At 43.3% G+C, this 24,105-nt stretch overlaps 1 protein-coding gene across 1 annotated transcript; it reads left to right on the top strand.

Moving 5' to 3' along the window:
- Positions 1–12,100: 12,100 nt before the first annotated feature.
- On the top strand, positions 12,101–23,901 carry bet1 (Bet1 golgi vesicular membrane trafficking protein). The gene is made up of 4 exons (XM_038797564.1): positions 12,101–12,320; positions 17,159–17,262; positions 19,603–19,659; positions 20,507–23,901. Exons 1-4 carry the CDS (start codon positions 12,302–12,304, stop codon positions 20,660–20,662), a joined length of 336 nt encoding a protein of 111 aa, XP_038653492.1. The 5' UTR covers positions 12,101–12,301; the 3' UTR covers positions 20,663–23,901.
- The last annotated feature ends 204 nt before the right edge of the window (positions 23,902–24,105 follow it).

The raw sequence follows: 24,105 nt of genomic DNA, 5'->3' as shown, positions 1-24,105 counted from the left end.
AAGAGGCGAGGCCACATTGGATTTGGTTTTGGGTAATGAACCAGGCCAGGTGTTAGATCTGGAGGTAGGTGAGCACTTTGGAAACAGTGACCACAATTCGGTGACCTTTACGTTAGTGATGGAAAGGGATAAGTATACCCCGCAGGGCAAGAGTTATAGCTGGGGAAAGGGCAATTATGATGCCATTAGACATGACTTAGGATGTGTTGGTTGGAGAAGTAGGCTGCAAGGGTTGGGCACACTGGATATGTGGAGCTTGTTCAAGGAACAGCTATTGCATGTTCTTGATAAGTACGTACCAGTCAGGCAGGGAGGAAGGGGTCAAGCGAGGGAACCGTGGTTTACCAAAGAAGTGGAATCTCTTGTTAAGAGGAAGAAGGAGGCCTATGTGAAGATGAGGCGTGAAGTTTCAGTTGGGGCGCTTGATAGTTACAAGGAAGCGAGGAAGGATCTAAAGAGAGAGCTGAGACGAGCAAGGAGGGGACATGAGAAGTCTTTGGCAGGTAGGATCAAGGAAAACCCAAAAGCTTTCTATAGGTATGTCAGGAATAAAAGAATGACTAGGGTAAGAGTAGGGCCAGTCAAGGACAGTGGTGGGAAGTTGTGTGTGGAGGCTGAGGAGATAAGCGAGATACTAAATGAATACTTTTCGTCAGTATTCACTCAAGAAAAAGATAATATTGTGGAGGAGAATGCTGAGACCCAGGCTATTAAAATAGATGGCATTGAGGTGCGTAGGGAAGAAGTGTTGGCAATTCTGGACAAGGTGAAAATAGATAAGTCCCCGGGGCCGGATGGGATTTATCCTAGGATTCTCTGGGAAGCCAGGGAAGAGATTGCTGAGCCTTTGGCTTTGATTTTTAGGTCATCATTGGCTACAGGAATAGTGCCAGAGGACTGGAGGATAGCAAATGTGGTCCCTTTGTTCAAGAAGGGGAGTAGAGATAACCCCGGTAACTATAGGCCGGTGAGCCTAACGTCTGTGGTGGGTAAAGTCTTGGAGAGGATTATAAAAGATACGATTTATAATCATCTAGATAGGAATAATATGATTAGGGACAGTCAGCATGGTTTTGTGAAGGGTAGGTCATGCCTCACAAACCTTATCCAGTTCTTTGAGACGGTGACTGAACAGGTAGACAAGGGTAGAGCAGTTGATGTGGTGTATATGGATTTCAGTAAAGCGTTTGATAAGGTTCCCCACGGTCGGCTATTGCAGAAAATACGGAGGCTGGGGATTGAGGGTGATTTAGAGATGTGGATCAGAAATTGGCTAGTTGAAAGAAGACAGAGAGTGGTAGTTGATGGGAAATGTTCAGAATGGAGTTCAGTTACGAGTGGCGTACCACAAGGATCTGTTCTGGGGCCGTTGCTGTTTGTCATTTTTATAAATGACCTAGAGGATGGCGCAGAAGGATGGGTGAGTAAATTTGCAGACGACACTAAAGTCGGTGGAGTTGTAGACAGTGCGGAAGGATGTTGCAGGTTACAGAGGGACATAGATAAGCTGCAGAGCTGGGCTGAGAGGTGGCAAATGGAGTTTAATGTGGAGAAGTGTGAGGTGATTCACTTTGGAAAGAATAACAGAAATGCGGAATATTTGGCTAATGGTAAAATTCTTGGTAGTGTGGATGAGCAGAGGGATCTCGGTGTCCATGTACATAGATCCCTGAAAGTTGCCACCCAGGTTGATAGGGTTGTGAAGAAGGCCTATGGTGTGTTGGCCTTTATTGGTAGAGGGATTGAGTTCCGGAGCCATGAGGTCATGTTGCAGTTGTACAAAACTCTAGTACGGCCGCATTTGGAGTATTGCGTACAGTTCTGGTCGCCTCATTATAGGAAGGACGTGGAAGCTTTGGAACGGGTGCAGAGGAGATTTACCAGGATGTTGCCTGATATGGAGGGAAAATCTTATGAGGAAAGGCTGATGGACTTGAGGTTGTTTTCGTTAGAGAGAAGGTTAAGAGGTGACTTAATAGAGGCATACAAAATGATCAGAGGGTTAGATAGGGTGGACAGCGAGAGCCTTCTCCCGCGGATGGAGGTGGCTAGCACGAGGGGACATAGCCTTAAATTGAGGGGTAATAGATATAGGACAGAGGTCAGAGGTGGGTTTTTTACGCAAAGAGTGGTGAGGCCGTGGAATGCCCTACCTGCAACAGTAGTGAACACGCCAACATTGAGGGCATTTAAAAATTTATTGGATAAGCATATGGATGATAAGGGCATAGTGTAGGTTAGATGGCCTTTAGATTTTTTCCATGTCGGTGCAACATCGAGGGCCGAAGGGCCTGTACTGCGCTGTATCGTTCTATGTTCTATGTACGTCTATCTCCCAAAATAACCAACTCCCAGATCACAGAGTCACGTGGTGGATTTACAATGCCACCTCGGGGTCGGAGATCATGCATAATATTATGTACAAACTTCCCTTATGCATATCATTACACATATCACCCATCATAAAACGGGTTGGTGGAACATGCTGTGCAGACTTTAAAATCCGGGATGAGAAAACAGTCGCCGGCCTCTTTAGATACCAAGATTTCACAATTTTTGCTATCATATAAGACCAGCCCCAACTCGACAATATGCATTGCTCTGGTAGAACTGCTAACACAATTGTTGGGCGTCGTTTGTGAAATAGACTGAATCTCGTATTCCCAAATTTGGTGGCAAGAGTGGAGTCTCGGCAGGATATTCGTCAAAGGCAGAGAAGTGAATGATCCAGTGACCCAGTTTTCATTTGAAAAGGTGGAAATGGATCTGGCTGGGTATCAGGGATGGTTGCAGTGAAGTTGGGGCCAGTAGCATACGAGGTGAAAACCGAGGATTAGATCCTGAAAAAACATTTAGATCACTTAACAAAAGAGCCTCCACTAGAGCCAGAAGCATCACAAACACCTAATGTGCCCATTGCTAGTACCGATCAATGTATTGAAGGGGTCGAGCAGGCTGTGGTAAGCCTAGAAGCTGTGGCCACTGGGCAACAATGGGTGATGGCCAAGGCGCTACCTGTACCTGAGGAAGTGACTGGAGAGATTTGATTTAGATTCATTGTCACATGTACTGAAGTATTGTTCTGCATACAGTCCAAGCAGATTGTTCCATCCGTGATAAAATATAAGACATACATAAATACACAATGGAAATATGCAGACATAGACATCGAGTGAAGCATACGGCCGAGGCCGGCCCAAGAAAGACAACTACTGAGGAAAAACCCAAACCAATGGTACTTTGTCACTCTCAACGTAAACAGAGATCCCCTGACAGACTGGGTTATTGAGATTGAGATCCTCAGTAGCTAAGGAGGTACTACTATAGGTCCTGAAGAGGGAAGGATGTCACGGCAAACATCGGAGACCACTTGACCTCTTCGACCCGGGTCTTGGCAAATCACAGAAGCCACGTGACTCCCAGACCAATGAGATCAAAGCGAGTACAAGTTCAGCTGTTGAGTGACCTTTAAAATCAACAGACTAGGTCTGGAACGGTAGAGGAATTGGAGCTGTTGTAACGTTTGTAAAATAGTTTGTAAACAGTTTCTGCCTGCAAATTACCAATCATTGCTGCTCATCCACTAGTGGTCGTTTAGAGTTCCTGTTACTACAAAACACAAGAATGAGAATTGTAAACTTAAGGCTTATGGAAATTGGGAGTCAACGCATTGTAATGAAAAGTAATAACAGGGCTTTAAAAGGAAAGCATGAATTACTGTTAGAGGCATCATTACGGAATATCAGAAGGGAAAATGGGTGGTTGAGAAATGCATGCCATTAATCTCTCAAGGATATTCTCCATTTCAAAACAGTCCTGTTACTTTAACTATCATTCTGATGAGCTAATCTGTGTATATTTGGTATGCTTGCTTCACACAGCATGTCAGGATTGTCCGAGTCCTGGGTACTAAAGCCTGCATAATGGCACCCACACTGGGACTTAGCACTTGCTACATGCCTGCTGGCAACACTGCCCACTCATTTGAAAGAGATGCAGTGTTATGTAAGTGACTTTTTTGGAATTTGCATCAAAGCAAATGATCATTTTTAACTTTTGGCTGGTAGCTAGCCTAATAGAATGTGCAGAAAACATGTTTCAAATTAAAAGATAAGTGCGTATCATTTTTAACTCATTACTGAAAATTACTTCATTTTCTCATTAAGTTGTGTTGTTTCGTTGCTTCAATATTTGTACTGTAAGGCTTTTATTTTAAAATCTTGTTTTCTGCAACCAAAGTGCACAGGGTAAGAATTCCTTTTGAACTTCTAATGATTTCCCAGACTAGATTTGTAGGTCACATTCCCTGTGAATTAGAAGCATTAGATTTACATCAACACATTGACGTAGATTTACACTGTGTTGAGCTGTTCCTACCGAGAATACAGAATGTGTCAGGCAGTACCGATGTACTGTATAGATTATTGAACGTGGCCCAACCAGCTGACATGCATGTTGTATTTCTACCCTCTGGACAGGGTGGCCTGTGCTGCCAAAAAGAACACTGTCCCTTCACTTTGTCAGTTATCAAACAAGTTATCATTCCAACACTTGCCAACAGATTTTGTTTCATGCCTCCACATTTGTTTTCCTTTCAGTTCATCTTTGCCTCGTGTTTCTTTCCCTCCTGCACTTCAACCTTAGCAAAAGCTAACAACTATTTCTGATCTATTTGGACTTTTATGAAAGGATAAATAATATGTAGACTGAGTACTTGCTCACAAGGGGTTATCTGATGGACTAAAAGCACAAGGAAAGGCTACAGTGGGGTACGGGTGAGCAGTCAGGAAATCAATCCTATATTGTTCCCACCCTGCAGTTACCCATCACTGAAATTGAACTGTTGGATAAATTTCCTGCCTGTTCCATTAGGCAAGTTGCTGACGCAAGACATTGGGGATCTTTCAGGAATCACTGGAGGCAGGGAGGGTCCCAGAGGACTGGAAATGGCTAATGTAACACTACTGTTTAAGAAGGGAGGGAGGCCCATCTAAGATGAGATCGCAGAGTACTTGGAAGTCCATGGTAAAATAGGACTGAGTCAGTATGGCTTCATCAGGGGGAGGTCACGTCTCACAAATCTGTTAGAGTTCTTCTAGGAGGTAACAAGGAAGTTGGACCAAGGAGAACCAGTGGACGTGATTTATTTAGATTTCCAGAAGGTCTTTGTCAAGGTGCCGCATAGGAGGCTCTTAAATAAGTCAAGAGCCCATGATGTTAAGGGTAAAATCCTGGCATGGATAGAGGATTGGCTGAATGGGGTCTTTTTCAGGGTGGCAGCCGGTGACTAGTGGTGTGCCTCAGGGGTCTGTACTGGGACCACAACTTACATTAACGATCTGGAGGAACTGAGAGCATTGTTGCTGAGTTTGCAGATGATACAAAGATATGCAGACAGGCAGATAGTATTGAGGAAGCAGGGGATCCGGATGCCGCAGTGGGGGAAGAGAGAGATTGGGGCTGCATTTAACAATAGTAAGTGCGATCTCAATGGTGCGTCCCTCACAGAGCCCCACCCCCAAAAAAACAAAGTCCCATTTGATAGCGGGGTTGTTCTCGGCACTGAAGGCTTCGAGAAACACCCCCAATCCTAAATTTTTCATGTAAACAATTATTATTTGTGGCCGATTAGCTCAAATTCACAAATTACAGATCACTGTTGTAAGAAAAAGCAGGTCAGCGAAAACATCTTTGGACGCCTGAAGCACAATGACTGACAGCAACTTCTGATTTCAGCATGTGTCTGCACACCATGCTTTTCTCTGTAACAGCTTATGTTGCAGAGCTCACGGTTATGGAACTTTGAGTGGACAAACTAAACGTCTTCATCCTCACTTGCCTATCTGCAAGCAGAGGCGTTTTTTCATTATTTTGACAACTGGGCTGTGGCAGCTTTCCCCAAGCCCCAGTTTGTCTGGTCCGATTTTACAAGCAACTCGCAGCAAACTCTCGTTATGATTAATTCAGGTTAGTATCCAGGATTCTCACAGCCTCTCACACACACACATATTCATTGAGGGGAATAGAATAAAAGTGAGCTTACAACTATGGATAACCACAGTAGAAGAAGCGTAGAACTGAATATTATTTCACATGATTTTGTCCTGTACTTAAACTGCTTGGCAGGCAATCGTCGGATGCTTTTTAAAATAAGACAGGTTTCGAAGAGTTGAGACAGTGGCCGACTGTTTGGAGAGCCATTGTCTGGGCCCTATAACTGCTCGAGGGGTACGATTATCATTTTCCCCTCAATGGCCCCTGTTGACAATGGCTCTCCAAAACAAGATCCTCAGCAGGGATGGTCACTCTTTCGGAGGCTAATGACTAAGACATTATAAACCATAAAACAAAAGCCAGACCAAGACACCAGATGAACATCCCTTTTGAAATCAATGTACAGGAGGAAGGTCACATGACTTGAGTGACCATTTTAAAATCTCTTTATTCAGCTGAAAATCGAGAAACCTTTGATTTAACACCAACCAGAAAGAACGGCAACAGATCTCCCGATTGGCCAAACAGTCAGCCACTGTCTCAACTCTTCGAAACCTGTCAGTTGTGAGATGGGTCTGTTAACAGCTCTGCTGGAATAACGAGTTTTGATTTCTGCGATTCCCCTGATTTTGTGTATTCTTAGGTTTGTGAGGTTCCATAAGGATAAGTGTGGAACTCTTTTGTTCTTGCAACTCCCTTTGGAAGCTTTCAGCACAGTCATGTGACTTGTAACAGCCATCTTTTGGTTAGCAGAAGTCCATTTAAATATAACGAAAAAAGTACACAGTTTTGATTTCTTCCATGTCTTATTGTATATTGTCTTATTCCAGTAGTCTCCATTTCTGAAAATGCAAATGTAAGGATTACTGTTGTGATTGTTGTCTTCTCAGAGAAATTAAGACAGAATTACATCTGAATGTTGATGGCTGAAGGCTGTTATTGTACAAATTTTCTCCTGATTATCAACTCCATTATTCTGCACAATTAAAGAATAAATGGTCTGTATTCTGAGTAGCCTGAGTCTGTTTTCTCACTATGTATGAATAAAAACACATAGCTAATTTTCAATCCATTGATATCTCCCTATCCACTAACTCCTTCTTAAGTAAAAACTGAAAATGCTGGGAATATTTCGCAGGTGTGGCAGTGCATATGGGGAAAGGAACATGGTTAACATTTCAGGTCAATGATCTTTCATCAGAACTAGAAGAAGTTGGAGATATAACAGATTTTAAGCAAGCATGGGCTGATGGGCAATGGTGGAAGAACAAAAGGGCAGATCTGTGATAGGGTAGAAGGCAGCAGAGGTTAAACGACGAACGGGATGACAGTGTATGGCAAAAGGGGATGTTAATAGAACAAGAAATAGAAGCCTAGCCTAGAGGTGTAAATGTAAAAAGTATATCATCAAGAAAAACAACAAATCTCTCTCCATCCACGGCCCTCCCTCACTTTCAGCAAACTGAGATAAATATAATCTAATTTAAGGGATGCATTGTTTTAAATGGTGTCAAATTGTCTTAGGGTTCCAGGCTATTACTAATGGAAGTTATGAATATTGCTCTGGTACCTCTTCAGGAAAGCCACTCACACTCAAGTCAGTTTCTTATGTAAGCTGACCTCTCTGATCCTCTCACTTCGACATACTGGTCAGAATGCTCCATTTTTGAGACCATGTGTGGTGGTGGGTAGCTTCAGCAGCACCTTTCTTGATGGCCAGAATGGCAGGAGCCCATGCCAAATTCTGGGAATTGAACCTCATTAATTATGCACAGGTAAGTTCTCCTCTGAATCTCCTGGTGGGCCGGCAGCTGGCAGGTTTGAAGGTCCCGCAGCCATATTTAGACACCAGTCCAGAATAATCGTATCATTCTCTCCAACCCACCTGTCTTCACCACACTAGCAGGATATCAGCAACCCAAGGGAAAAGACTAGAAGCCCCAAGAAGTCTGTTCTTCGATTCAACCCCTTCCATCCCGACCCCATTACCTGCGAGGTACCCATGTCCCACTTGCACTTCTATCCACCACATTTGGCATCTTCCAGCATCACCTTCCAATAAACGATGCAATATCCCTTTGACCACCTTGTTTGTGAGCCTTTATGCAGCCTTGCTGGGGTCCAGCTTCACTCCCCTCGGTCCTCCCTCTGCCTTCCATGATTGGCTTCTTCATCCACCTCCTTTCCCCTTTGCCTGCCATTGTGAGCCTTTGTCCTTCACCCCATCCTTTCACAGCCCTCCTTCCACATTGCCCTGTAGTCTTCATCATAACTGCATCCCACCACCCAGATTGGAAGGCCTGCCATGGCACCAGTGGGCAGATGTTTCAATGAGCATTCATTTATTTTATAAATCTTTTTATTCTCCATTTTCACATTTTCTTCAGAATTTACCCCCCACCAACAAACAGTAAACGATAACGAATACAATGTCAATCCCCTTATCAACAACGATCCCATCGTCCCGCCAACCCCCAAATAACGACCTACCTGACAATATAAGCATCAAATAAAACAAACCCTCCCAAGATGTGAAAAAAAAGGAAAAAAGAAAAGGGTATTTGGAATCACCTATGGTCGCCATTGACATATACAGTCCACCCCCAACCTCCCCCCCCACCACCCCCCCTAATATTCAATGCCATCCAATCCCCAAAAGAGTATTGTGAATGACACCCATGAATTGTAGATGCCCCCACCTTCCCCCCCACCCCCCGAGACTCCTCCCCTCCAAGGCTCCACCCCTCCACTTCCTCTTGTAAACTCCTCCCCCCAACCTCAGTTCCTTCCCCCAACTTTTCACCCCGGCTAGACTCACCGAAACCTGTTCTACCAGACTCTGATGGCCGCAGCCCCTCCCCCCACCTCACTGCTGTTCACTGGCGTGGAGGCCCACGCCCGGGTCTCCTCCCTTGCCCGGTCCCAGGAAAACCAAGAAATCTCCTTTAGCACACAACCCCCGCATTCATACCCAAGCCCAAAAGAACCATCATTGCAAATGAAAGTCCTATCTCTTCCCTTGTCCAAATATATACAGCGTCGACACATTTAGTACATACACCAACACGCAGTGAAAACATAGTTACATGAGGCTCCATCGGTACACGACCATTTCTCAATTCTGCCACAGTCTGTCTGCCTTCGCAAACTCCTCCGCTGCTTCCTCCGTCCCAAAATAAAAGTCCTTGGATTTGTAGGTTATCCTCAACTTAGCTGGATATACTATGCCGCACTGCACCTTGCTGATGTACAGTGCCTTCTTCACCCGGCTGAAGGCAGCCCGCCTCCTCGTCAGCTCCACCGTAAAGTCCTGGTATATGTGTATACCAGCTACAGCCCACAGCACCACCCGCATCTGCTTTGCCCAGCACAGGACTTTCTCCTTCACACTATACCTACGGAAACACAGAGTTACTACTCTTGGTGGCTCACTCACCTTTGGTATAGGCCTCCATGACCGATGAGCCAGATCCAGTTCATAACGGGAGGGATCGTCCCCCTCCCCCAATAACTTCGCCAACATCATGGCAAAATCCTCTGTCGGCCTCGGGCCTTCCACCCCTTCGTGCAGACTCACAATCCTCAGATTCTGCTGCCTAGATTTGTTTTCCAGATCTTCCATTTTGACTCGCAGACCCTTGTTGGCCTGTATCAACCTCCGCAACAACTTCCCTATAGAGGCGAGTTGATCATTGTGCTGCGATAATGCCTCTTCCACATCCTTCAGTGTCTCACCTTGCTCCTGCACCACCGCCACTGCGCTTGATACTACCACCCTCACCGGGGCAATCGCCTCCTCCCCCAGCACTTTCAATACCGCCCCCATCTCTTTCTTCATCGCTTCCATGTGTTTTGTGAACTGTTTTTCAAGTTCCACAGCCATCACCGTGGTAATTTCTTCTGCTGTGAACGATGTGGCTTCCTCTGGTGCTCCAGCCTCCGCTTTCCTTACAGTTCCTGCACTGACTTTTTCACTCCCTGGCGGACTTCCATTTACCCCCTATTTCACAGCCGTTTTTCTCCCAAACTTGGACATTGGCAGCACGGTAGCATGGTGGTTAGCATCAATGCTTCACAGCTCCAGGGTCCCAGGTTCGATTCCCGGCTGGGTCACTGTCTGTGCGGAGTCTGCACGTCCTCCCAGTGTGTGCGTGGGTTTCCTCCGGGTGCTCCGGTTTCCTCCCACAGTCCAAAGATGTGCGGGTTAGGTGGATTGGCCATGCTAAATTGCCCTTAGTGTCCTAAAAAAATAAAGTTAATGGGGGTTGTTGGGTTACTGGTATAGGGTGGATACGTGGGCTTGAGTAGGGTGATCATTGCTCGGCACAACATTGAGGGCCGAAGGGCCTGTTCTGCGCTGTACTGTTCTAATTCTAATTTCGCCTCCCTGTGCCTTCTTGCAGCCTTTTCAGCCTCCGTTGCCCCCGGGACCGGCCTTTAAAACTCCGAAATTCCTATTCCCGAGTGGGAGCCCTCCAGTGTGTGGCTACCTCCTACCTGCCGTCACCCCGGAAGTCCCTTCAATGAGCATTCATGAGATGCAAATGATATTCATGCCACCAGCCGACCCACCATTAAGAAGCTGTTGGGAGAATTGGGACCACGTTTAACTTTTTGGCTCCCGCCAGATTCTCTGCTCCCTCCTGCCACCAAAACTGCCGTGGGTGGGATGGGATAATGTCACCCACTGATTTTGTTTCTATTATAGATAACATCATTGCGGTGTTAATGTAGGCCTACCTGTGAAAATAAAGATTATTATTATTATTCCTACAGTGCAGGAGGCCATTCGGTCGAGTTTGCACTGACCCTCTGGAACAGCACCCTACCTAGACCCTACCGCCCCACCTAAACTGCACATCTCTGGACACCAAGGGGCAACTTTTGCATGACCAATCCACTTAACCAGCACATTGTGGGGGCTGAGAGAGGAAACCGGAGCACCAGAAGGAAACCCAGGCAGATACAGGGAGAAAGTGCAAACTTCATAGTTACCCAAGGTCAGAATTGAACGCGGGTCCCTGGCGCCATGAGGCAGCAGTGCTAACCACTGTGCCGCCCTTCCAGTTAGGATTTACCTCTGTATCAATGTTTTATTTTCACAGTTTCTTTGTGGCCCCTTCTCATTTTTTTAACTTGCTTCAACATATTCCTATTTTACTTTCAATAAGTCCTGTCACCTTTTACCCCACTTGATTTGTTTGATAGCACTGTTGCTTCACAGCGCCCAGGTTCGATTCCCGGCTTGGGTCGCTGTCTGGGTGGAGTCTGCATGTTTTCCCCGTGTCTGTGTGGGTTTCCTCCGGGTGCTCCGGTTTCCTCCCACAAGTCCCAAAAGATCTGCTGTTTGGTGAATTAGACATTCTGAATTCTCCCTCTGTGTACCCGAACAGGTGCCAGAATATGGCGACTAGGGACTTTTCACAGTAACTTCATTACAGTGTTAATGCAAGCCTACTTGTGACAATAAAAGATTATTACCTATTTGTCCCACGTACCCAACATTGACTTCCCAATAACTGACCTGACCAATGTCACAGGCACAACTCTCTCCGAAAAGCAATGTACTGCAGATGCTGGAAATCTGAAATAAAGAGGGGACGCTGGAAATGCTCAGCAGGTCTGACAGGAGAAGGAGATGAAGTTTGAAATCTGACCATTCATCAGAACTTTCATCAACTCTTCACAATCTTCCTGAAACATTGATCCGTTGCACTTGGAACTTTAAAGCCAGGATAAAGAGGAAACAGTGGGGTGGATCACTACAAAACATTCTTGTTCAGACAAACAGTAACATGGAATGATTATAACACAAAACGGGGTCATTCGGCCCATCGTCTCACTATCATCTCGCCTTCACTTTTTCCCCATATATTTGCATTTTTCCCCCTCCGGACGTATTTTTTAAAAACACAGTCCCAAGATCCCATAGGGCTAAGCGTGATGACGAAGACAGCGAGCTCTGGGAGCTGTAGTTTTCGCTGTAAAAATGAGAGGGCGGGGAATAATGGCAGAGGCTGAGCCACAAAGCCCGGCGCGCGGGCTGGTCCCCGGGGCGCGAGCAGAGGCACATTTGGAACGTGCTGCCAGCTGGCCGGCCGGCGGTTTGCCCGCACAAAGTTCCTTCTCCCAGAATGCCGGCGCGCGCCCAGCACCGCCCCCCCCTTTGCAGGCTCATTGATGTCGTGGCGCTGCAAGGAAGTCAGAGACTAGAGTTCAGCGAACAAGAGCGTTCTTGTATCCACTCTCCTATACCTGGAAGGATATACTCGCAGGAGGGCCAGAATTCAATCAGACCGCCGGAGAAATGAGACGTGCGGGGTTGGGTAAGACCAGAATGCCAAGCATTTGACACAAAAACTCGAATTTAAATGATGGTTGTAGACGGCACACATTTTATGGAACACAGGTCCCAGGCCATCAGTTAACTGCAGTATTATTGATTGGATTTATAGAAAATAAACAAGTTACCTTGTAGATTGGGAGGAGGAGCCGCTCCTGTGGAACCTTTTCTGTAAAACCGTACCTGCAAACCACATCATTTCTGAACAATCAGTTGCAATATGTATGAAAGACTGCTACATATGAAATTCAAATCTATTGCGCATTTGGAAGAAGTTATATAACTGAACAATTGCATAGACTACTGAATTTCAACCTTTTGGTTTGTATAAATCTTGTAGTAAAATGTCTCCAGAAATGACCCAGAAACAGGAAAAAATGGATGCTAAATCAAAGAAAGATGTTCTAAAGTGATGATCAGAAATTAACTATTTTGGTTTTAAGTTCATAAGATATAGGAGCAAAATTGGGCCATTCAGTCCATCAAGTCTGTGGACCATTCTGTCATGGCTGATATGTTCCTCATCTGCTACCTACAGTGTTACAGACCAACAGCTGGATTGCAAAATCGGCCAGAGCATCTCCTCCCCAGAACACAACCTAGGAGCGGGAGTAGGCAATTTAGCCTCCCGAGCCTAAACATGCTCAATGTGATCATGGCTGATCCCATCCTGGCCTCAACCCCACCGTCCTGCCTATTCTCCATAACCCTTCAACCCATTACCAATTAAAAATTTGTCTAACTCCTCAAATTTACTCACTATCCCTACATCCACCAAATTCTGGGTGGGGTAGCGAATTCCACAGATTCACAACCCTTTGGGAAAAGAGGTTTTCCTCAAATTTGTTTTAAATTTGCTACACCTCATCCTAAGATTATGGCCTCTCGTTTTAGAATGCCCCATTATTTTATCCATACCTTATCGGATCTTGTTTATCTGAATTAGATCTCCCTCATTCTTCTGAACTCTAGAGAGCATAGGCCTAAGCTGTTCATCTCTGGAATTAATCTAGTGAACTTCCTCTAAACTGCCTCCAATGCCACTACATCTTTCCTCAAATAAGTATCGTGCACAATACTCCAGGTGTGGTCTTACTAATGCCTTGTATAGTTGCAACAATGCATCCTTCCATTTATATTCAATTCCTTTTGCTTTAAATGCCAACGTTCCATTTGCTTTCCTTATTACCTGTTGCACCTGCAGACTCATGCACGAGGACACCCAGATCCCTCTACATCGGATAATCCCAAAGTCTCTCCCGATTTTGATAATAGGTTGCCTAAGGATGATCTCAAAGGAAAATGATAAGTTGAGGCATACTTGAGGGGCAGAGGTAGTTGAAGATGCACTCGCTGAAGATTGAGGTATGCACACAAAGCCAGAGTTTGAAGAATTAATGCTGTAGGGCAGGTTGAAGATTTAGAACAGTACAGCACAGAACAGGCCCTTCGGCCCTCGATGTTGTGCCGAGCAATGATCACCCTACTCAAGCCCACGTATCCACCCTATACCAGTAACCCAACAACCCCCATTAACCTTATTTTTTCGGACACTATGGGCAATTTTAGCCTGGCCAATCCACCTATCCCGCACATCTTTGGACTGTGGGAGGAAACCGGAGCACCCGGAGGAAACCCACGCACACACGGGGAGGACGTGCAGACTCCGCACAGACAGTGACCCAGCCGGGAATCGAACCTGGGACCCTGGAGCTGTGAAGCATTTATGCTAACCACCATGCTACCGTGCTGCCCACCACCATGCTACCGTGGAAATACAGATTTCAATGCAGCAATGAGAAGATTAAAGCTGAGGCTTCTTTGGGACCATGAGCCAGTATGGACTAGTGAGAAACTATGCCAGGTGAGTGGGACTTGATAAGTGGTAGACTGCAGGATGACTTTTAGATTATGGAGCATTTGAAGATGCAAAATCAGCTAAGAGAGCATTGGAATAGTCAAGGCCAGAGGTGACAAATATGTAGGTTTCAGCAACATATAGGTTGAGGTAAGGGTGATGACAGCCAATGTTGCAAATGGGGAATTAGGTTGCTCTTATAATGGAGAGGGTAGGGTTTATATGCTCAATTCAGATTTCAACGGGTTTATGAACAGTCTGCTTATCTGGGACAGTAATCTGAGTGGGGTTTGGAATTTAGGCAAGGGTCAATGTTGGCTTCAATCTTGCCAATGTAAAATTGGATTTAATTACCACAAATCCAAGAATTATATGTTAGACAAGCAGTCGACAGCACAGGATAAAGTAACTTGAGGGGCTGAAAGAGATAATCGGCTGTATTTTCTGGTCCCCCGGCCATGTGTTTCTGGGTGGTACATCGCTCGCTGGTGGCGGGATTCTATCTTCCCGCCACTTGTCAATGGGATTTCCCATTGAAACCACCCCACGCCTGCCGCGAAACCCACTGGCAGTGGTACGCTGCCAGCGAGAAAAGAGAATCCCAACCGCAGGAGAATTCCAGCCAATGGAGAATTGGAGCCGGTATCAAATTGTCCAGAAAACTAGTTTTGTTGTTTTGTGTTGCTAAATACAAAATTGATAATATCATAGTGATAGAAGGATCAATATAACATGCCTGAAAATAATCTGGCAACGTAGAAAGTTATTTCATTATTACAGTTTGTAAAAATTGATTCTGAATTTTAAAGAAGGTTTATATTGTGAAGAGTGCAGGAGGGGAATGCCAAGAGCAGCAGCAGGCATACTGAAAAATGAGGTGTCAACCTGGTGAAGCTACAACACATGATTATTGCATGCCAAACAATAGAAGCAGCATGAGAAAGGCAGAGCTGAGCGATCTCCGAACTAATGGCTCAGACCTAAGCTCTGTCGTCCTGTCATATCAGTGGTGAAAGGCGGTGGGCATTAAAGCAACTCACTGGATGAGGAGGCTCCTCAAATATCGCTATACTCCATGATGTACGAACCCAACACATCAGTGAAAAAGATAAGGCTGTAGCTTTGCAACAATGTTCAACCAGAAGTGCCAAATGGATGATCCATTCCGGCCTCCTCCTGAAATCCACAGCATCATAGTCGCCAGCAAATTCAATCCGCTCCACGTGATATCAAGAAATATCTGAAAGCACTAGATACTGCAAAGGCCACTGGCCTTGCCAACATTCTAGCAATAGGACTGAAGACTTGTACCCCAGAACTAACTGCGCCCCTAGCCAAGCTGTTTCAGTAGAGCTACAACACTGGCATGGTGATACAGTAGCTAGCAGTGCCTCACAGTGCCAGGGACTTGGGTTTAATTTTGGCCTTGTCTGTATGGAGTTTGCACGTTCTCCCTGTGTCTGCGTGGGTTACCTCCGGGTGCTCCAGTTTCCTCCCATAGTCTAAAGATGTGCAGGTTAGGTGCATTGGCCATGCTAAATTGCCCCTATCTAGGGATGTGAAGGTTAGGTTACTGGAATTGGGCGGAAGAATGGACTTGGGTAGAGTGCTCTTTCAGAGAATCATTGCATTGCTCTCAAGCAGCACTTGCTCATTGACGCTCATTTTGACTTTGCCAGATGGTCACTGAACTCCTGACGTCATTACAGCCTTGGTCCAAACATGGAAAAAGAGCTGAACTCAAGAGATGTGGTAAGGGTGACCACCTTTAACATCAAGGCAGCATTTGAGTGAGTGTGTCTTCAAGGAGCCCTGGCAAAACTAGAGTCAATGGGAATTGGAGAAAGCTTTCCACTGGTTGGAATCATATCTGGCACAAAGGAAAATGGTTGCGGTGATTGGAGGTCAATCATCTCAATCCCAGTGCATCACTGCAGGAGTTCCTCAGGATAGTGTCCTAGGCCCAACCATCTCCAGCTGCTTCATCAATGACCTTCCCTCCATAAGGGCAGAATTAGGGAAGTTTGCTGATAACACCATTTGCAACTCCTCGGGTAATAAAACCATCCATGCCCATATGCAAGATCTAGTCAACATTCAGGCTTGGCTGATAACTGGCAAGTAACATTCACACCACACAATTGCCAGGCAATGACCATCTCCAAAACGTGAGAATCCAACCATCTCCCCATGACATTCGTTGGCATTGTCATGATTTAATCCTCCACTGTTGTAATTGTGGGGTTTTTATTGACCAGAAACTGAACTACAAGCTGGTCAGAGGCTGGGAATTCTGTGGCGAGTAATCATCTCCTGACTCCTCAAAACCTGTCCACCGCCTACAAGTCAGGGGTTTGATGGAATACTCTCCACTTGCCTGGATGAATACATCTCCAGTACCACTCACGAAGCTCGACAACATCCAGGACAAAGCTGCCCACTTGGTCAGCACCCCACCCACAAATATTCGCTCCCTCTTCCACAATAGCAGCAGCGTGTACCATATACAAGATAAGCTGCAGCAACTCGCCAAGGTTCCTTCAATACACCTTCGCCACCACATCTACCATCTAGAAGGACAAGGGCAGCTAGCGTAAGGGAACACCACCACCTGTAAATTTCCAGCCAAGTCACACACCAACCTGATTTGGAAATATATTTCCGTTCCTTCACTGTGCCAAAATCCTGAAGGTTCCCTCCTTAATAGCACAGGGGTGGACCTACATCAAGTGGATTGTAGTGGTTCAAGAAGGCAGCTCACCAGCACCTTTTCAAGTGCAATTCGGGATGGACAACAAATACCGGCCTCGCCAGCAATGCCCACATCTCAAGAATGAATTAAACATTTTCTTACACAAAATAAACATTCTTGTGTTTAGGAACCAGTTTTAACCTTATAAAGATAAAATATCAGTGTTTTATCTGTACATAATTAATTCTTTCATCTCTTACCCACTCCTCAGGGGAAGGACCTCCTGCCTACACAGGAAGTGGTTACAATGTGTATGAAGAGGAAAATGATAAATTAACAGAGGGCCTTCGAGAAAAAGTGACAGCGTTAAAATCAGTATGTTCAATACTTACAAACAATTATTTTTGTTTTAAATGCAGTGACAATTGTTTTGATATCATGCATTTGTTCATTTTCATTGTGTGTGATATTATTTATTATATATTTCCTTTCATTAATTTCTTGGGCACTGAAGCTGTGTTAATGCAGAATGTCCATGAAAACATTCTGCTTGATTTTAAAAACCGGTCTGGCAGCATCTGTGGAGTAGAGTTAATGTTTTGAATCCAAATTACCCTTCTACAGAACACAACATAACTGCTTCTGTTCATTCAAAGTTGCTCATTTGAATTGAAATGAAACAGTGGGGAAGAAACATGTATTAAAGTTGCTTAATTCAAACTTCTGGATTTTTTTTTGGGCAGAACATGACCTTAAGTTAACTCTCTTCAAACTGAGACAACAGAAGGTGGTATCATTAGAGGAAAAATTAACAATTAAGAAAACTCTTGGAAGAGTTCACAATATGTTTTTCAGCTATTTGATCAGCAAGAACAAAGCAGGAGTAGGCCATTCAGCCAATCAAGCCTGCCCGCACTATCTCCTTTTCCCTTTGTCATTTAGAAATCTTTCAATCTTTGCTTTAAATATACTCAGTGAGTACGATTATTGCTGGAAAATAGAGCTCTTTTACACAGGCCAGATGCTGTCTGAAGAAATGGAGTAAAATTTCTGTGGCATTTGTAACAAAATCAACAACTTGAATACAACAAATTTGTGATTTTGTTAGTAATTGTGAACTAGGAAATCGTCTCTTTCAGTGTCTTGCCTCAATCTTAGTGAATATATCATCAATATAAATGTGAAGTGATTCATTTTGGAAGGTCGAATTTGAATGCTGAATACAGGGTTAAAGGCAGGATTCTTGGAAGGGTGGATGAACAGAGGGATCTTGGGGTCCACGTACATAGATCCCTCAAAGTTGCCACCCAGATTGATAGGGTTGTAAAGAAGGCATATGGAGTGTTGGCTTTTATTAACAGGGAGATTGAGTTTAAGAGCCTCTAGGTTTTGCTGCAGCTTTATAAAACTCTAGTTCGGCCACACTTGGAATATTGTGTCCAGTTCTGGTCGCCTCATTACAGGAAATATGTGGATGCTTTGGAGAGGGTACAGAGGGTACAGGATGCTGCCTGGACTGGAGGGCATGTCTTATGAAGAAAAGTTGAGGGAGCTAGGGCTTTTCTCACTGGAGCGAAGAAGGCAGAGAGGTGACTTGATAGAGGTGTACAAGGTGATGAGAGGCATGGATAGAGTGGATAGCCAGAGACTTTTCCCCAGGGTGGAAATGGCTGTCACGAGCAGACATAATTTTAAGGTGATTGGAGGAAGGTATAGGGTAGATGTCAGAGGTAGGTTCTTTACACAGAGAGTGGTGGGTGTGTGGTATGCACTGCCAGCAGAGGTGGTGGAGTCAGAGTCATTAGGGACATTTAAGCGATTCTTAGACAGGCACATGGACAGCAGTAAATTGAAGGGGTGTAGGTTAGGTTGATCTTAGATTAGGATAAATGGTCGGCACAACATCGTGGGCTTAAGGGCCTGTACTGTGCTGTATTGTTCTATGTTCTATTCTATGTTCTATAATATAGTCATCAAGAAATCCAACAGAGAATTCGGAAAACACTTCTTCAACTAAAGTGTGGAGAGAATATGGAGAATGTGTACCTCTGGCAGTGATTGAAAAGTGAATAATATAGATGCATTTTCAGGGAAGTTAGACAACCATATGTGGGAGAGGGGAATGATATCCACGATGGTAGATTCAGATGAGGCAAGATGGGCGAAGGCTTGAGCAGGGACTGGTTGGGCCATATGGTCTGTTTATGTGCCATCTATCCTATACAATCCTTTGCAAAGTATCCTCTGCTATGATTTTTGTTTTCTATTTCCTGTACTTGATGCTAACCTTTGCGCAAGATTTACCTGTAAAAGCTAATGAATCATCTTTAAAAAATGTTCAGTCTCTGGTTGCAGCTGTATTTTGGTTTTAGGAATTGCACTGTTTGTGATTTATATTTATATCTCCAAGCATGCACATATGTTTATTGTGTTTGAACTGTGTGATATAATTCAAACAATAATGGACAAAGAAATTATTAAATTGTTACCCCTTCTATGGAAAAAGACAATTATATGTTGTTGAATTTCTTTGACAAAGTCATCCAGATTCAACGTTAGCTCCATCTTCTCTCTCCACAGATGGTGTCAGACCCGCTGAAATTGTTCAGTATTTTATGTTTTTGTTTCAGATTCCAGCATCCATAGTAATTTGCTTTTATCTATTGTGGGCTGTTAAACACTTACTGATTGTCCCCATTCCCTTCTCTCAAACAGCTTTCCATTGATATTGGAACTGAAGTTAAATACCATAATAAACTCTTGGATGAAATGGTATGTATTGCATGCTCTCTCAAGCTGTCCTTGATGAATGTATCTTGAGTGAATGTACCCTTTTGGATGGCAGCGGGGTTTCCAACTACATCAACTGGCCAAGGCCCAATAACATTTGACAGTAATCTTCCATTTGGCACAAGAGGAAAGATGGGCATACATGTTTACTATGATGGCCTATAGCAGCACCAAGATTTCATTATCACAGGAAGGGATTGTACTGTCAGATTTTCCAAGAAATTTGTTAATGTTTATCAAGGAATGTCACATCATGGCTACCCTGTCAATAGTAATAGTAAAATAATTGTACAGCACATTTTGCAGATGGATATTCACCAGTCTACTTTCGTTTATACAAAAACATGTGGAAACTAGATTAAGCTTGCAAGTCGTAAATTGCATCTCTTGTGGGTAAGCCAATCAAAATAAATTCAGGCCCTGTGCTGCTAAAGTAGTGAGGTTATGTAAAGAAAGATGAGCCTGATGAGTGAAAAGTACAGAGGCAGCAAGAATTGCATCGTTGTAACTGAAAATGGATGGTTTGGGATAGAAATATAAAATCAGAAATTCCTGTGGCAAAATTGTTTTGAGACAAGAAGCAGGAGGCTCTTAAGGCAGATGAATTGATACAAACTATTTGTTAATCAAAGCTGTTGGAATGATGTTAGGTTCTTCCAGATCCTTGCTTTTTTAAATTGTGGGAAATGTAGCAATTTTTTTTCAATCAAATGCATTTTGATGGTAAAGCGTCCAACAGCCTTGTGTTAAAAAACATACATCATGTTCTGTGTGCATTATAGCATAATGTTTCACTGGTTATTTAACAGTTTATATGCTGTTTTCACAGGATACAGGATTTGAATCCACAGGTGGACTATTGGGAGCAACCATGGGTAGACTCAAACACTTATCTCGTGGGAGCCAAACAAAATTGATATGCTACTTGATGCTATTTGCATTTTTTGTATTCTTTGTACTTTACTGGGTTATTAAACTGAGGTGAAATAAATTTGTGCCACTCCAATATTTGGATCTAACTCATTGCATACTATGAAATTGAAATGAAAGACATTTTCTGGAATAATTCAAGTATAATGAATCTTAAAACCTTTTAAGAATGATGTTGTATTTATGTTGTAGACTATAGTTTTGTGTTTTCTGCCATTTTAACAGCAGTTGCTAATCAAATCAAGTTTTCATGGTTTTGAAAGCAAGTCAGTCATGGAGTAACTCTGAAATTGAAAATGAGCTTTGCTTATTTTCTTGGAGCAAGTGAACTGCTGTTGCTGTATGTGTTAGTTGTGTAATAGTTTTTGAAGATTGTGAGAGATTAAATGAGAAATGACAGTTTTTAAAAAAGTGTTAACCAATTAACAATACAATTTTCTAATTATGAATTAGTCCAATTAACAATTTTCTAATTTCTAGAGTTGGTTTTTAACATTTTATGGTGGTGCAAAAGACTGACATAATAACATGCGATGTAACATAGAAATGGGCGATGTGGCCATTTCTGAAGGGCTACATGTCACTTTTGTCAAAGCCTGACCAAGCTGCTCTAGAATTGGGAAGTGAAGGGTGTTGTGGAAGGGAAAGAGCCAACTCATCCTTTGAAACTCATGGATCTCACGTTTATTGCTTAACCATTAATAACTTGAATTGCATGAGAAGTTGAAATATGCCATGAGCCCCTTTAATATCTTTGATTCTTGCATAGAAGTTTTGATAATATTTTCTTCCCTCACAACAGCCTGTGAGATTTCCTAACCCTGTTTCAAGACAACATTGAAATCTTATTTCAGTAACTTCTGTCCCTCAAATGGCCTTTAAATCAAGAAGTGAGAGATATAACTTGCAGTCAGATCTATCTTATCAGGCGGCTTCTGTACATTTTCTGGAGACAGTGCTGCACAAGTTGCTTCTTTTGGATAGGATCAACAGCTGCAGTTGTGCAAGATGTCGATCCTCCAGAAACCATACAGTTGTTTTTGTAAATATAAGAGAAACGTCCTTAAAGGAATATTGTTATTGTCATTATTGTTTACATTTTTGTAATGTATGTTGCTTTACTAAACAGTGCTTGAAATGTTGAATGAAGTATAAGAAATTTCAGAATGATCATGGAAATGAATAGGTATAGGCAGACAGGAGCAATAAGGGGCTGGTTTAGCACAGTGGACTAAATAGCTGGCTTATAATGCAGAACAATGCCAGCATCGCGGTTTCAATTCCCGTACCAGCCTGCCCAAACAGGCGGCGGAATATGGCGACTAGGGGCTTTTCACAGTAACTTCATTGAAGCCTTCCCGTGACAATAAGCAATTATTATTATTCAGCTGCACTTGGATCTTGGATAGGTAGCGGTGTTCCAGTGGTCATCCTGTGGGTAGTTGATACCTGAGAGCACGCTGATTGATTGTCCTTTTTCTAAAAGAATGATGCCTTGTAACCTAAAGAGGACAGGAAGTGAACAGTAGCATAAACCACTTTTCCTGATTTCCAAGATTATATACATTTTAAGGGGCTTTTCATGATTTATGCCAACTCCATTTCTACCAGCTTTATTTATTTTAAAAAGCACATATTTAAGTGGGAGATTATCAAAAGAAGGAGTGCTTAACTTCCAGTCTTGTTGTTATGCTTCATTTTAAAATCCGAAGTACTCACATTTTTTGGGAGTGGGTGCGATCAGGTCCGTCATACCTCAGATTGTCAATATCTGAGGAAACTAATTGTGTTGCTAAAAATAGAGGCATGTCGAAGCTTTTCGTCTTGCACGCATCAAGACTCTCAGCAAGAATACCAATATATAAGGAGAAAACAATTTGTACTGTATGATAAGAGAGTGCTGATTGGTTGACAAGTGGACGCTGATTGATAGAGGAATTGCCATGGAGAATGCACCAGTTGATGTTGACTGATAGTTAACTGCCAACTATTGTTGGAAATTCAAACCAGGCAGCTTAACCCTGATTGGTCAAGGCATTGCCCTGAGGAATGAGTCAGCGAATGCCGATCACTTATTTATTTAACTGAAAAGGGCACAATGTGTGTACATATTCTTTCTGTCTTTCAGAGCCCTGTGCATCAAAATATGTAGCAAATATAACAGTGCATGTAAGTATGCCACATAGTGAGCCCAACTGACAGTCTTAAATTAGTTATCAGTCTAATATTTAGCACACTGAGGATTATTTAGCAAGTGTTGTCCAATCACACAAACGCATCTAATGTTGGACCCATTTTGCAGCACGGGCTGCTTGGGTATGATTGGTACCTTGCCTGTTATGAACAGCAGCTGGGACATACTGTTTGATACGATCCACCAGTCTTTGTGACATACGGCCAACGTATCTGATCCTGATGAGTGAAATTTAGTGGTGGCCAGAGACCGGGTTCAATACCATGCCTTTGGGTGATTGTGTGGAGTTTGCACTTTCCGCGTCTACGTGGGTTTCCTCTGGGTGTTCTGGTTTCCTCCCACAGCCCAGAGATGTACAGGTAATGTGGATTGGCCATGCTGACTTGCCCCTTCGTGCCCAAGGATGCGTATGTTACCTGGGATTATGGGGATAGGGCGGGGGAATGGGCCTGGGTCGGGTGCTCTTTCAGAGGGTCGGTGCAGACTCAATGGGCCAAATGGACTCCTGCACTGTAGTTATTCTGTGGTTCTAAGGTGCAAAGCTTCGACGTGTTTTTTTCAGCAATACCCCCCAAGATCAGTACTACCAAATGACAATTTGCAATTAATTGTCTTGTGAAATTTATCCCTACAATAGCTGGAAATATTGACTTTTTTTTGAATACTATGTAATTTTCCTTTGAAAATAAATAAATTCTTAGGAATTACTTTAAAATCTCTAGTATAACAAGAGTGGTAAAGTTGTTTAATGGATTAATTTCAATGCTGAAGCCTGGATTTGTATCACTTCTCTGGTACATGTAAGGAAATTGATTAAATTATCTGGGATGTTTTGCCTCAGTCCCTTGTGGGCATTGTCCATTGCACAAGCTGCCAATAATTCAACATCAGTTGGCAGCTTCACGAGGAGGTTATTGACTAGGGGTTAGTGGGCCTTTTGTTCAGATTATGATTTTAGAACTTTCTCATGAAATGCTAATTTTACATGCTTAAAATTCTAGGCTGTGATAGCAATTTAGAAACCTTTTTTATTCACATGGTGCAATTGTTATGTGTAATCAAAAAGTAGCTTTTCCCGTGAATTAAAATTGATGAATTTTGTTTTGCTTACCAAATTGTTTTCTTTTCCCTTTAATAACTTCAGTGGAACAGAAAATAATGGAAAATAGAAGCTTTTTGGAATGAAAATGTTCAAATATGTCTTGTACATTATAGAACAATTAGAGTTTGACTTAAATGCAAATCTATAACTGTTCAGTGGTAAATCAGTGTGAGAAGGAGAGATCTTTATTAGCCACTATTCA

This window comes from Scyliorhinus canicula, chromosome 5 (genome assembly GCF_902713615.1).
Source record: "Scyliorhinus canicula chromosome 5, sScyCan1.1, whole genome shotgun sequence".
Taxonomy (NCBI): domain Eukaryota; kingdom Metazoa; phylum Chordata; class Chondrichthyes; order Carcharhiniformes; family Scyliorhinidae; genus Scyliorhinus; species Scyliorhinus canicula.
This window is presented reverse-complemented; position numbering and strand designations above follow the sequence as displayed.

What these genes read in the sequence shown, in the direction of transcription:
- bet1 (XM_038797564.1), top strand. An exon ending in AAGTGACAGCGTTAAAATCA is followed by an intron (nt 17,263 to 19,602) that starts GTATGTTCAATA and finishes TCTCTCAAACAG; the next exon opens with CTTTCCATTGATATTGGAAC. An exon ending in ATAAACTCTTGGATGAAATG is followed by an intron (nt 19,660 to 20,506) that starts GTATGTATTGCA and finishes CTGTTTTCACAG; the next exon opens with GATACAGGATTTGAATCCAC.